The 14,127-nt window shown below is 48.5% G+C and overlaps 1 protein-coding gene across 1 annotated transcript in view; it reads right to left on the reverse strand.

The window, feature by feature from the left end:
• The window catches only part of PRSS38 (serine protease 38), a 31,443-nt gene that overhangs the window by 12,995 nt on the left and 4,321 nt on the right, over positions 1 to 14,127 (reverse strand). Inside the window, exons 4-5 of the mRNA XM_039464277.2 lie at positions 1,800 to 1,942; positions 1,357 to 1,460 (exon numbers count right to left, since the gene is read on the reverse strand). Coding sequence (XP_039320211.1) covers positions 1,357 to 1,460; positions 1,800 to 1,942 — 247 coding nt within the window. The remainder of the gene's footprint in view (positions 1 to 1,356; positions 1,461 to 1,799; positions 1,943 to 14,127) is intronic.

Raw genomic sequence — 14,127 nt, forward strand, 5'->3', positions numbered from 1 at the left:
CCCGCCTTGATGTTTTCGTTTCGTCATTCTTGTCCATAACCTGCCCAATTTTGCCTCTATTTAATAAAACTTACCTGTCTCTCCTTCTCTTTTTGAGACAGGGTCTCATTGTGTGGTCCAGCCTGGAGTGAAGTGGCACGATCACATCTCACTACAGCCTCAACCTCGAGGGTTCAAGCGATCCTCCCACCTCAGCCTCCAGAGTAACTGGGATTACAGGTGTCCACCACCATGCCCAGCTCATTTTTTTAGACAGGGATCTTGCTATGTTGCCCAGGATGATCTTGAACTCCTGGGTTCAAGTGATCCTCCTGCCTTGGTCACCCAGAGTGCTGGGATTACGGGCATAAGCCACAGTGCCCAGCCTGGAACCTCTCTCTACTGGAGCTCGTTTCAGTAGTTTTTTCTCACCTTTTCTCTGTCAGTGGATCATTTTCACTTGTCACTTCTCATTTTGTGTGTTTTGTTCTCATCCCCTGTCTTGAGTAGGTTAGTGATGCCCCCAGCCTCTGCCCACTGGTTGGTTTTTTCCAAGGAGCAGAACTCTGAAATACGAGCTGCCAGTGCTTTTCTGACCTGGGCTCCTCGCGTCTGCTTCCGTCATCTTTGCCCCTTCCTTGTGTTGACGTCCAGCGCAGGGTCCCCCACCGCACTCTTCTTCCTCTTTCTGCAGTTGGATGTTTAAATGCCGGCAGCTGTTTTGTGTGTGCAGGTGTGGGCACGTACGCAGTGGCCTTTCCCTGGGCCTGGGCTTTGACCACACCGCACGGACTCCGAGGAGGGTGTCTGCGTCATCGCCCCTCTGTTTCTGGAAAGAGCTGATTCAGTCTGTTTCTCTCCTGAGAGCCTCGGGAGGAGTCACCGTCCCCCCTTTCTGTGTGTGGAAGAGGAAAGCGGCAAGAGCTCCAGCTGGGACGGAAGGACCCACACAGGTGATCTCAGAGGCTCGCTTTGTAAATATTTAATGATCTTATCAAATCTCAGTGCGCTCTGCCCCAGCTGGGTCCTGCCTGGCCAGCCCCTCTCCCCTTCCCTCTCCTCCTTTGCACACTTGCCCAGCACCTCCTGGATTCAGCATCCACCCACGGAATGGGTGGCCCTTGCCTCCTCCAGAGAGAGCAGGGCAGGAGGTGCTTAGGGGTCTGGAGGCAGCTGGGCTTGGGCAGAGCGTGCAGCCATGAGAATGCTAGAGGGGTGTCCTGGCCTCACAGCACTGACCAGCCAGCCAGCATGGCCACAAGGACTCTGAGAGTGGCCCCCAGAGCTGGAGAGAGAGCAGGGGCTGGCTGAGCAGGAGCGGGTGTGATTTCTATATTATAACATATCCATTTTGAGAAATAGGAAACACTGGCATACACTCCAGGGTACAGAGGGTTGGAGCAGCCGCGGCCCCAGCTCACGATTCCAATCTGCAACCAGCTGCGGTTGACTTCACAGACGAGTGGGCCCCCGGAGTCGCCCTGGAAAGGAAGAGGGAGTTCTTGTGAACTGGGAGTCCAGGCCTGTTGCCTCTAGCACCTGTCTGTCAGGGTGCAAGGGGGTGGCCCTGCAGACCCTGTCAGAAGGGGCTAGTGCCCCCCTCTCACCCGGCCCCCCTACTGGCTGCGACACGGCCCAGAGCTGCAGGGGAGGCCCCTTGCAGGCTTGTGGCGTTCACGCGTTGCCATACATTGCCCTGCTCAGCTCAGGGTATGGCTGCAGAGCTCCTGCTAGTCAGTGGGAGGCCAGAGTGGGGGTCCCCTGGGGGCCGCAGGCACAGGGCACCCGTGACCTCTGCCTCACAGACCAGGCGGGCGCACCTCACACACGGTCTTAATGTTCAGGATGTCCCCAGCACACAACATGTTGGGCATGATGTAGGACGCGTGTCCATAGAGCAGGCGGCACCAGGTGCGCGGGATCAGTGGGAGCTGCGCCTCCTGCAGCTCGTCTGAGGTTTCACCTGTGGAGGGGAACCCCCGTGAGAAGGCGGCACCTGCCTCGGGTGGGCTGGGGGGTCCCTGCCTCACAGTGGACAGCAAGGGGCAACCCACGGGGATGAGCCCCACCGCACATAGGGAGGAGCCCCACCACACATAGGGAGGAGCCCTGACCATACATAGGGAGGAGCCCTGACCACACTTAGGGAGGAGCCCTGACCATGCATAGGGAGGAGCCCTGACCACACGTAGGGAGGAGCCCTGACCACACTTAGGGAGGAGCCCTGACCACACATAGGGAGGAGCCCTGACCATACATAGGGAGGAGCCCTGACCACACATAGGGAGGAGCCCTGACCACACATAGGGAGGAGCCCTGACCATGCATAGGGAGGAGCCCTGACCACACGTAGGGAGGACCCCACCACACGTAGGGAGGAGCCCTGACCACACATAGGGAGGAGCCCTGACCACACATAGGGAGGAGCCCTGACCATGCATAGGGAGGAGCCCTGACCACACATAGGGAGGAGCCCACCACACGTAGGGAGGAGCCTTGACCACACATAGGAAGGAGCCCTGACCACACATAGGGAGGAGCCCTGACCACTTGGGATGAGCCTCTCCACACATAGGGAGGAGTCCCACCACACAAGGAGGAGTCCTGAGCACACATAGGAACCCTGACCACTCAGAGGGAGGAGCCCCTCCACACATAGGGAGAAGCTCTGCCCCCTCATAGGGAGAAAACCTTACCACTCATGGGGCGTAGGGGAGGAAGACTGACCACAGACAGGGAGTGACCCCAGCGACCCAGGAGGGGAGTCCTGACCACAGACAGGGAGTGACCCCAGCGACCCAGGAGGGGAGTCCTGACCACAGACAGGGAGTAACCCCACCACGTATTGAAGTGCTAACCGTAAGCCTAACTCCTAACCCTAACCCCAACAATATGTTTGGTTTCCTAAATACTTACATCAAAAAAGAAACAATTATAAAAGTTAAAACAAATAAAAGACATCAGACAAAGTAGGAGAGGTATTCTATGAAGAGTCAAGCTGGGGGAAACAGGACAGTCTGGGGGTTGAGAGTCACACAGAGGGTTTTGTTTCGTTGCTATTGCTGTCACTGTTGTTTTAAGACAGGGTCTCACTCTGTCGCCCAGGCTGGAGTGCAGCGGTGCCATCTAGGGTCACTGCAGCCTCCACCTCGCGAGTAGCTGGGACTACAGGTACGTGCCACCACACCGGGCTACTTTTTGTATTTTTAGCAGAGATGGGGTTTCACCATGTTGGCCAGGTGACCACCTGACCTCAGGTGATCCACCCGCCTTAGCCTCCCAGAGTGCTGGGATTACAGGTGTGAGCCACTGTGCCTGGTCTTTTTGTTTGTTTTTTCAAGAGTTTCGCTCTTGTTGCCCAGGCTGGAGTGCAATGGCGTGATCTCGGCTCGCCGCAACCTCTGCCTCCTGGGTTCCAGTCATTGTCCTGCCTCAGCCTCCTGAGTAGCTGAAATTACAGGCACCTGCCACTGCACCCAGCTAATTTTGTGTTTTTAATAGAGACGGGGTTTCTCCATGTTGGTCAGGCTGGTCTCGAACTCCCAACCTTAGGTGATCTGCCTGCCTCGGCCTCCCAAAGTACTGGGATTACAGGCATGAGTCGGCATGCCTGGCTGGTTTTGTTTTCAAAGATTCGTTGGGTGTGGAAGAATGGGGAGAAGAGGGAAAATGAAAGAGGAAATACGTGTTGTTGTGGAATGGGATCTCGCGTAATGTCGTCCAAGTGACCCAAATAAGCACGAGGGCTACTTTCCAGCTACATTTGGTTTCCTGGCCTCGGCCAGGGCGCTGTAAGCCAGTCACGCGGCCCGTGGCTCACCTGTGCATCCTGGAGCCCTGGGCTGCAGTACCACTCAATTCTGCCAAGAGAAGGCCACACATGTCTCATAGAAAGGGCAAGGCTATTCCTAGTGTCCGTCTCAGGGCGTTAGGAAAATAGAAAGGCCGGTCCTCGTTAGAGAGGGTGAAGTCTGCTGCTCCTTTGATCACGGTTGGAGCTTTCCAGTCTGTGGGCTGCGGTTCCTGAGGGCAACAGATTCTCTGCAAAGGCCCGGGAATCCATGGATGTACTTTCCCCGACTTGTCCGTCAAAGACTCAGGGTGAGAAGTTCCCTCAGAGGAAGAGAGGTGGACGGCCAGGTGGGGCAGGGTCACTGGCGCAGGAATTATCATCAGTGCCCCAGTCTCCCTGTGGGACCGGTGTCCGTGTCATTATGAGCCAGCGAACGCTGAAAGCACGCCTCGGCACGAACCAACGAAGAGTCCGTTGTTTTTTGAACAAGAATCAGAATGAATCCAATTCTGTGCCCCAAACAGAGATGGACAGACACCAGACATATGAAATGCATTCAGTGTCTCCGAGGGGAGAGAGGCTGAGCTCAGAGTGGGAAAGATTTCCTGGAACAAGAGTTCCTTGAAGCGCGGATGCACCAGGGACCTGGAGATCACAGGTGGACGTGCCCTGCTGCTAGAGTTGGACCTGGAGATCACAGGTGGACGTGCCCTGCTGCTAGAGTTGGGATGTTCGTCCCCTTCAAACCCCAAACTCAGCTCTGAATGTTGGAGGTGGGCCTCATGGGAGGGGTTTGGGTCCTGTGGGTACATCTCTCATGAACAGATGAGTGCTGAGGAGTGGGGGGAGTGAGCTCTCGTTCTGTTAGTTCCTGAGAAAGCTGGTTGTTAAAAAGAGACTGGGGACTCCCCTCCCCTCTGGCCGTGTGGCCCCTTCCCCTTCCCCATGAGTAGGAGCAGCAGATGCCAGCACCACGCTTCCTGCACAGTCTGAGAACCTCTTTTCTAGAAACTGCCCAGCCTCAGGTATTCCTTTACAGCAACACCGATGGACTAGACGCCTGGCCACCCACATGGCCGGGCAGCGCGGAGGAGGCAGGCGTCTGTGAGGAGCTGCAGGGTGAGGCTTTACTGGGAGGTGGTGAACTCAGTCTGGACCTTGGGTCAACCCTTTCTTGGTTGTGGTTAAAAATGAAGGACTATTGAAAAATGTGCTCAAGGATTGCTGGATTTAAAGCAGCGTCCACGCCAGTGTAATGTGTAGAAGAAAATTACGGAACACAAGCATAAGGCGTTAGAGGAAAACAGAGTTGTGCGACGTAAAGGGTTTGCATGCTGAGTAGTGACATCCGAGTCCGGGAAATGAACTAGTGGGTCCTCTTCCCCGCCCTCCGCCGCATGCGGGTCCCCTCCCCGCCGTTCCCACGGGGTGCCCTCCGCCGCATGCGGGTCCCCTCCCCGCCGTTCCCACGGGGTGCCCTCCGCCACAGGTCTTGCGGTTCCTCCCGTCGAGGTGCCGTGTCACCTTTCCCCAATCTGCACATCTCAATTTTGCCACAGACACGGTTTGGTCAAACGGAGTTAAGCGGGCGCTTGGAAAAGTGCTTCTCAGCCCCCAGCTCGGGCTGTCCCAGGCCAGCCAGCAGCCCGACGGGAGCAGCTCAGCCCAAGCAGAAGAACCCACAGGTCACGTGGCCGACCCGCAGCTGCCCGAGCTCAGGGCCTGTTGCTGGGTGACCCAGGGCTCCTCACTCTTCCTAATGCAGCGTTCTTGTGGCAATAGACGAACGACACGGAAGCGGTGTCTAGTAATCAGAGGCTTCGCGAAAATACCAGAAGCGGGGCGTTGGTTTGGGGAGCTGGTGGCCGGCAGCACTCACAGTGGAAGCTGGAGGAAGGGGGAGGAAGCTGATACGGGAGGTTGGGAAGATGGTGGCTCGGGGCACGAAGTGGCACAGAGTGTGGCTGGCGGAGACACGGAGGAAACAGAATGTGTTTGATGAACGTGAGAGACTTCCCAAGGTGACTTCCAGGCTGAATGGCGAAGGCCAGAGGCCGCTTCTGCTGTGGCTAAGGCACCACAGAAAGGAGGGGAACTCGGAAGAGAAGATGGCTGCAGGGGACACACAGCGGAGACGGGTGAGCAAACTCCAAAAGGGACTGAAGAGAAGGCGCTGGCTCTGCAGGCCACGTCCCCGCTGCAGCACTGCTCCACGCCTGTCGTGCAGTGAAACAGCCAGAGGCAACGTGTAAACAGACGGGCGTGTGTGTGCTTGAAGAAAAATGCAGGGACACTGAATTTTGAGTTTTAAAAAATTTTCATGCTTTATGCAATATTCTTCTTTTGGGTTTTTCTTCCCCAACCATTTAAAAGTGTTGGCTGGGTGCACTGGCTCACTACTGGTAACCATAGCGCTTTGGGAGGCTGAGACAGGAGGATCACTTGAGCCCAGGAGTTCGAGACCAGCTGGACAACACAGTGAGACCCCCCGTCTCTCCAAAAAATACAAAAATCAGCTGAGGGTGGTGGCACATGCCTATAGTCCCAGCTACACAGGAGGCTGAAGTGGAAGGATTGCTTGAGCCTCAGAGTTTGAGGCTGCGGTGAGCTGTGATCAGCCGCCTGCACTCCAGCCTGAGACCCGTCTCAAAATATAAAATAAGATTTTAAAAATGAAAGCGTAAAAGCCATCCTAAGCTCAGACAACACAGAACCAAGCAATGGAGTGGATCTGACTCCTCGTCTGTAGTTTGCTGACAGGAGCTGGGGTTTTCTGGGTTGGAAAATTAAACTGCATCTGTTTTCAAGTCTTTCTAGCTAACAAAATATTCTCAAGATATAATAAAGCCTAGGGGCACAGAGAACATCAAGTGAGATGTGGCTTGGAATGAAGACCCGCTGAGCAGTGGCTGTGGGCACCTGTGCCGAGTCCTGGGAAGAATTAAGGGCCTGGTAGGCAGTCTCTGCTGGATGACAGTGACTCCAGGTGCCCTCAGGGTGCTGCTCCTCAACAGCCTAGCACACCCAAAGAGGCAGCGAAGACATTTAGGAAGTGTTACCTCAAAAAGGTTGGTGGGTGTAGTTTCTGGTGCATTGAGGATGTCAGAAGACACAGGAATCCGATCTGCACTTGGAAAACTGCCGCCAGGCTGAACTCCAAGATACTCACAACGTCAAAAGGCCGCTAAGCCCTCAAGAAAGTCTGAGAAAGTAGCTCCAATGCAATATATATAAAAGACTTTCAAAAAAAACTTATTTTTCAGTTACATACCCCCCCCCTTTTTTTTCTTTGAGACAGTGTCTTGCTCTGGTTACATACCCTTTTTTTTTTTTTTTTTTTTTTTTTGTTAGACAGAGTCTTGCTCTGTTTCCCAGGCTGGAATGCAGTGGGGAGATTGTGGCTCACTGCAGCCTTGACCTCCTGAGCTCGAACCATCCTCCTGCCTCAGCCTCCCAAGTAGCTGGGACTGCAGGTATGCACCTCAATGCCTGGCTAATTATTTTATTTTATTCCTTTTTTTGTAGAGATGGGCCGAACTATGTTGTCCAGGCTGGTCTCAAACTCCGGGTCTCAAGCCGTCTTCCCACCTCAGCCTCACAAAGTGCTGGGATTACAGGCTTGAGCTGCTGCACCTGGCTCAGTTGTATACATTTAAGCAGGGATGTGTTTTATTACACAAGCATTCAGGCAACATTGACTTCCTTAGGGCTGGCAGAAAAGAAGCATAAAAATGTAAAACATTGTTGGCTGAACCTGAAGGTACCCACGTTACCTCGCATGGACCAGTTTGTGCTGCCAGAACGCTTATTTCTTGGCATCAAAATGGAGTCGTAGAGCCAAGCACAGTGGCTCATGCCTGTAATCCTAGCACGTTGGGAGGCCAAGGCAGGTGAATCACTTGATCCCAGGAGTTTGAGACCAGCCTGGGCAACACAGGAAGGCCCAAGCTCAATTTCGAAAAATAAAGAATTCTATTTTAAAAAAGAAATACATATATGAGATGTATTTACAATTATCATAGACACGGAAATTGGAGAATACTACGAAGAAGTAAGAGTTTTCACATGATTATGGCCAAAACATCCATCTAACTTGCTCAAAGCAAACAAAACTTAAAGCTGAGTATGTAAGTCCTATAGCTTAAGACATCGTGACAAACAGACAGAATGGACAGTTTTCAAAGCCTGCTTAAGGGGTACCCAGGGAGACGGATGCAGAAGAAAGGCTGTCAGGGAGCGGACCAAGAGCTGTGGAGAACAATGGGTCACCAGAAGCCTTCGCAGGCATTTTGCAGAAATGACGGGGCTGACTCCAAACACAGGTGGAAGGAAGTGCAGAGACTCCAGAGTGCCCGCGCTGGCTCTGACTACCAGACTTCAACACTCACCTACAGCGGCGGTGCTCAGGAGAGGGCTGCGGGTAACGCCGAAACCCGGGGGGGCCACACACAGGCTCACAGCAGGTGTGAACCGCCGCTCAGCGCCAACAGGGGCTGGGGCAAGTGGACACTGAAACTTGGCCTTTTCCTCATGTTATATGCAAAAATTAATCTCAGATGGACCCTGTGCCTAGATGTAAACATTAAATTCAGAACCCTTCTAGAACAGATGTAGAAAACTACCTTTGTAAACTTACAATAGACAAATCTTTATAAACAGGATATAAAGGACCCTACATGTGAAACCAAAATATTAATATAATCATAAATTGGACTTCATCAAAGTTAAAAACTTTTTCCCATCAAAAGACACTACTAAGAAAGTTAAAAGCTGGCCAGGTGCAGTGGCTCACAAATGTCATCCCAACACTTTGGGAGGCTGAGGTGGGAGGAACACTTGAGGTCAGAAGTTTGAAACCAGCCCAGGAAACAGAGCAAGACCCCATCTCTAAAAAAGAAAATTACACACCAAGGCACAGTCTGGTAGAAAATATTTGCAATGCATATCAAGGTACCTGTATCCAGAGTATATAAAGAACTACAAGGCAGCAAACCTCAAGCAGGGGCCATGACACATGAGCGGCATAACTGAAATGAAAAAGACGGACACTACCACGTGTCGGCAGAGAGCTGCAGCAGCCGGCACTCTCCTGCGTGGCTCATGGGAGTGAACAATGGCATGGCCACTTAGAAACGTGTTTGGCAGTTTCTAATAAAGTTAAGTTTATCCCTACACCACAGCCAACAGATTCCACTACTCAGCATAGACCCAAGATGAACAAGTACATCTATTCCCAAAAGACTTGCACAGTCACATCAGTCTCATGACCCAGATGCTGACGGCAGCCCAGGTGTCAAACAGCAGGACTACGGACAGAAGAAACTTTGCTGCGTGCAGACGCTCAGAGAGCACACAACGGGAAAAGAAGGACGAGCTGCTGATACGGGAACAACACAAATGAATCTCAAAAACAGCAGTGATTGAAAGAAGCTGGGCACAGAGGAATCCATGCTGTATGATTTCATTAACGAAGTTTAAGAACAGGAAAAACTACTACATGATGACAAATTCAGAATAGTGGTTACCTTGGAAAGGAGGCTTTATCGCCTGGGAGAGTGGAATTTTTCTCTGGTGAGGGAAATGTCCTTTATCTTGGAGGCTGACAGTGATGCAACGGGACTCTTTGTGTGTAGAAACTATCCAGGCATGCCTGGAGTCCCAGCTCCTCTGAAGGTGGAGGCAGGAGGATTACTTAAGCCCGAGAGTTAGAGGTGGCAGTGAGCTATGACTGCTACTGCTCTGCAGCCTGGGTGACAGAGCAAGACCCCATCACTAAAAGAATAAAATAAGATTATAGGGCCGGGTGCAGTGGCTCACACCTGTAATCCCAGCACTTTGGGAGGCTGAGGCGGGTGGATCATGAGGTCAAAAGATCGAGACCATCCTGGTCAACATTTTTTCTTAAAAAATTTAATAAAATAGATAGATAAAATAAAATAGATAGTGAAACCCCGTCTCTACTAAAAATACAAAAAATTAGCTGGGCATGGTGGCCCGTGCCTGTAATCCCAGCTACTCAGGAGGCTGAGGCAGGAGAATTGCCTGAACCCAGGAGGCGGAGGTTGCAGTGAGCTGAGATCGTGCCATTGCACTCCAGCCTGGGTAACAAGAGTGAAACTCTGTCTCAAAAAAAAAAAAAACCAAAAAAACAAAAAAGAAAGAAAGATTATATAAATAAAATGTTTGTCTACACTGAAATATTTATGGATGAAATATAATAGTGTCTGGAATTTGCTTTAAAAATTCCCTGTAACTCCAATGTCACTGGAAATAAAATTTTAAAAAATGAAAAAAGAATATGTTAAAATAATTAAGCTGTACACTTAATATTGTGGATTTTACAGTTTGTAAACTAGGTCTCAAACTTGACCTATGACTTATAAAAATTTCCACACTAATGACAGCAAGACACATATTCTTTCCAAACACACATGGATCATTTACCAGGACAGACTATATGCTAGGCCATAGTACGTCTCTATAAGTTCAAAAGGTGTAAAATTATACCAGGTATTTTTTTCTGAGCATAAAGGCATTAAAACTGAAATTAACAATAGAAAGAAATTTTATTTGGAATTCACCAAATACTCAAAATTAAATAACAAACTTTAAAGAAAAAATTATGAGGGAAATTATGTAATATTCTCAAATGAAAACAAAAACATAGTATACCAAAATCTGTGGGAAGCATTTAAAACAGTGCACAGAAGGAAATTTATAGCTTTAAGTACTTATATTAGAAAAAGAAGAAAGGTCATAAACCACTCAAAATCTCTACCTTAGGAAACTAGAAAAAGAATAATTAAATTCAAAGCAATCAGAAGGAAAAGAATAATAAGGATGAGAGTGGAAACCAATGAAATAGAAAACAGAAAAGCAATATGGAAAATCAGTGACCAAAAGTCAGTTATTTGAAAAGACAGCCAGAACCGATAAACCTTTAGTTACAGTGACCAAGATGAAAATACAGAGAAATTACCAAAATCAGGAAAGATGAAATATTACTACTATCCTTTTAGAAATTAAAATCAATGATGAGACTATTATGAACAACTGTGTGCTATCGAATTAGGCACTTTAAGGCCAGGCGCAGTGGCTCACACCTGTAATCCCAGCACTCTGGGAGGCTGAGGTGGGCAGATCACCTGAGGTCGGGAGTTTGAGAGCAGCCCGGCTAACCAGTGGGAGGGGGGTCCTGTGTCAGGAGGATGGGATCAGGGAGCCACTTACAGACGCAGCCTGGCTGCTTCTTGGTAGTGCAGCTGTGCTGCGTTGTGGGGACCCTTCCTCCCCAGACCGCCTGACTCTCCAGAGCCGGTAGGCTGGAACAGCTGAGCTGACTGAACTGCAGAGATGGCACTGCTCCTCTCCCTGGGGAACCAGTCCTTCTCATGCAGACTCCAGCCTATCACAACTGGCAGGCTGGAATTCCAAGCCAGTGGGTCTTAACTTAAGAGGTGCCATAGAAGTGGGGCTCACAAAATGATGCTGCTTGGCTCCCTGGATTCAAGTCTTGGTAAAGGGTTCAATTCAACAAGAAGAGCTAACTATCCCAAATACATATGCACCTGATACAGGAGCACCCAGATTCACAAAGCAAGTTATTAGAAACCTACAAGGAGGCTCAGACTCCCACACAGTAATAGTGGGATACTTTAACACTCCACTGACAGTATTAGACAGATCATCGAGACAAAAAATTAACAAAGATATTCAGGATCTGAACTCAGCTGTGGATCAAGTGGCCCTAATAAATACTTACGGAACTCTCCACTCCAAAACAACAGAATGTACATTCTTGTCATCGCCACATGGCATTTACTCCAGAATTGACCACATATCAAAAGGAAAACACTCTTTAGCAAATGCAAAAGAACTGAAAACATAACAAACAGTCCCTTAGACCACAGTGTAATCAAATTAGAACACAAGATTAAGAAACTCGCTTAAAACCACACAACTACATGAAATTGAACAACCTGCTCTTGAATAAGAAATTAAGGCAGAAATCAAGAAGTTCTTTGAAACTCATGAGAACAAAGAGACAACATATCAGAATCTCTGAGATGCAGCTAGAGCAGTGCTAACAGAGAAATTTATAGCATTAAATGGCCACATCATAAAGCTACAAAGATCTGAAGGACCTAACACCTCAACTAAAAGAACTAGAGCACCAAGAGCAAACAAACCCCAAAGCTAGCAGAAGACAAGAAATAACCAAGATCAAAGCTGGACTGAATGATATAGAGACATGAAAAACCCTTCAAAAAAAAAAAAAACAAAAAACAATGAATCTGGGAGCTGGTTTTCTTAAAAAATTTAATAAAATAGATAGATCACTAGCTAGACTAATGAAGAAAAGAGAGAAGAATCAAATAAACATGATCAGAAATGATAAGGGAGATACCACCACGACCCCACAGAAATACAACCAACCATCAGAGAATACTACAAACACTTCTATGCACATAAACTAAAAAAATTTTAAAAATAAACTAAAAAATTGGAAAATAAATTCCTGGACACATACATGCTCCCAAGACTGAACTAAGAAGAAACTGAAATCCTGAACAGACCAATAACAAGTTCTGAAACTGAAGCAGTAATAAATAGCCTACCCACTAAAAAAAGCCTGGGACATGATGGATTGACAGTTGAATTCTACCAGAGGTACAAAGAAGAGCTGGTTCCATTTCTACTGAAACCATTACCAAAAAATTGAAAAGAAAGAACTTTTCCCTAATTCATTCTATGAGGCCAGCATCATCCTGATACCAAAACCTGGCAGAGATAATACAACCACCACAACAAAACTTCAGGTCAATATACTTGATGAACATCGATGCAAAAATCCTCAACCATACACTGGCAAACCAAATTCAACAATCACATCAAAAAGCTTATCCACCACAATAAGTTGGCTTCATCCCTGAAATGCAAGGGTGAATCAACATACACAAATCGAAAAATGTAATTCAACACAAAAACAGAACCAAAGACAAAAAACCACACGATTAACTCAATAAATGCAGAAAAGGCCTTCGATAAAATTCAACATCCTCTCATGTTAAAAACTCTAAGAAGACTAGGTGTTGAAGGAACATACCTCAAAATAATAAGAGCCATATATGACAAACCCACAACCAATATCTCATTGAATGAGCAAAAGCGGGAGGCGCTGCCCTTGAAAACCAGCACAAGAGGATGCCTTCTCTCACCAGTTTTTTTTTTTTTTTTTTTTTTTTTGAGATGGAGTCTCACTCTGTCACTCAGGCTGGAGTGCAGTAGTGCAGTCTCAGCTGACTGCAACCTCTGCCTCCTGAGTTCAAGCGATTCTCATGTCTCAGCCTCCCGAGCAGCTGGGACTACAGATGTGCGCCACCACGCCCAGCTACTTTTTTTGTATTTTCAGTAGAGACAGGGTTCCACCGTGTTGGCCAGGCTGGTCTCAAACTCCTGACTTCAGGTGATCTGCCTGCCTCGACCTCACAAAGTGTTAGTATTCCAGGCATGAGCCACGGCGCCTGGCCTAACCACTTCTATTAAACATAGTATTGGATGTTCTGGCCAGGGCAATTAAGCAAGAGAAAGAAATCAAGGGTATTCAAGTAGAAAGAGAGGAAGTCAAATTATTTTGATAACTAGTTTGCAGATGATACAACCCTATATCTAGAAAACCCCATTGTCTCAGTCCAAAAGCTTCTTAAGCTGGTAAGCAACTTCAGCAAAGTCTCAGGATACAAAATCAATGTGCAAAACTTACTAGCATTCCTACACACCAACAACGGGCAAGCAGAGAGCCAAATAATGAATTTGAATGGGAATTCTGAATTCCCATTCATAATTGCTACAAAAAGAATAAAATACCTAGGAATACAGCTAACAAGGGCAGCGAAGGACCTCTTCAAGGAGAACTACAAACCACTGCTCAAAGAAATCAGAGGGGAGACAGACAAACAGAGAGACATTCCATGCTCATGGACAGGAAGAATCAATATTGTGAAAATGACCATACTGCCCAAAGTAATTTATAGATTCAATATTATTCCCATTAAACTACCATTGACATTCTTCACAGAATTAGAAGAAAACTGTTTTTGTGTGTGTGTTTTTTTTGTTTTGTTTTGTTTTATTGAGACGGAGTTTCCCTCTTGTCACCCAGGCTGGAGTGCAATGGCGCGATCTCGGCTCACCGCAACCTCCGCCTCCTGGGTTCAGGCAATTCTCCTGCCTCAGCCTCCTGAGTAGCTGGGATTACAGACACGCGCCACCATGCCCAGCTAATTTTTTGTATTTTTAGTAGAGACAGGGTTTCACTATGTTGACCAGGATGGTCTCGATCTCTTGACCTCGTG

The sequence above is a fragment of the Saimiri boliviensis genome, chromosome 14 (assembly GCF_048565385.1).
Source record: "Saimiri boliviensis isolate mSaiBol1 chromosome 14, mSaiBol1.pri, whole genome shotgun sequence".
NCBI lineage: Eukaryota > Metazoa > Chordata > Mammalia > Primates > Cebidae > Saimiri > Saimiri boliviensis.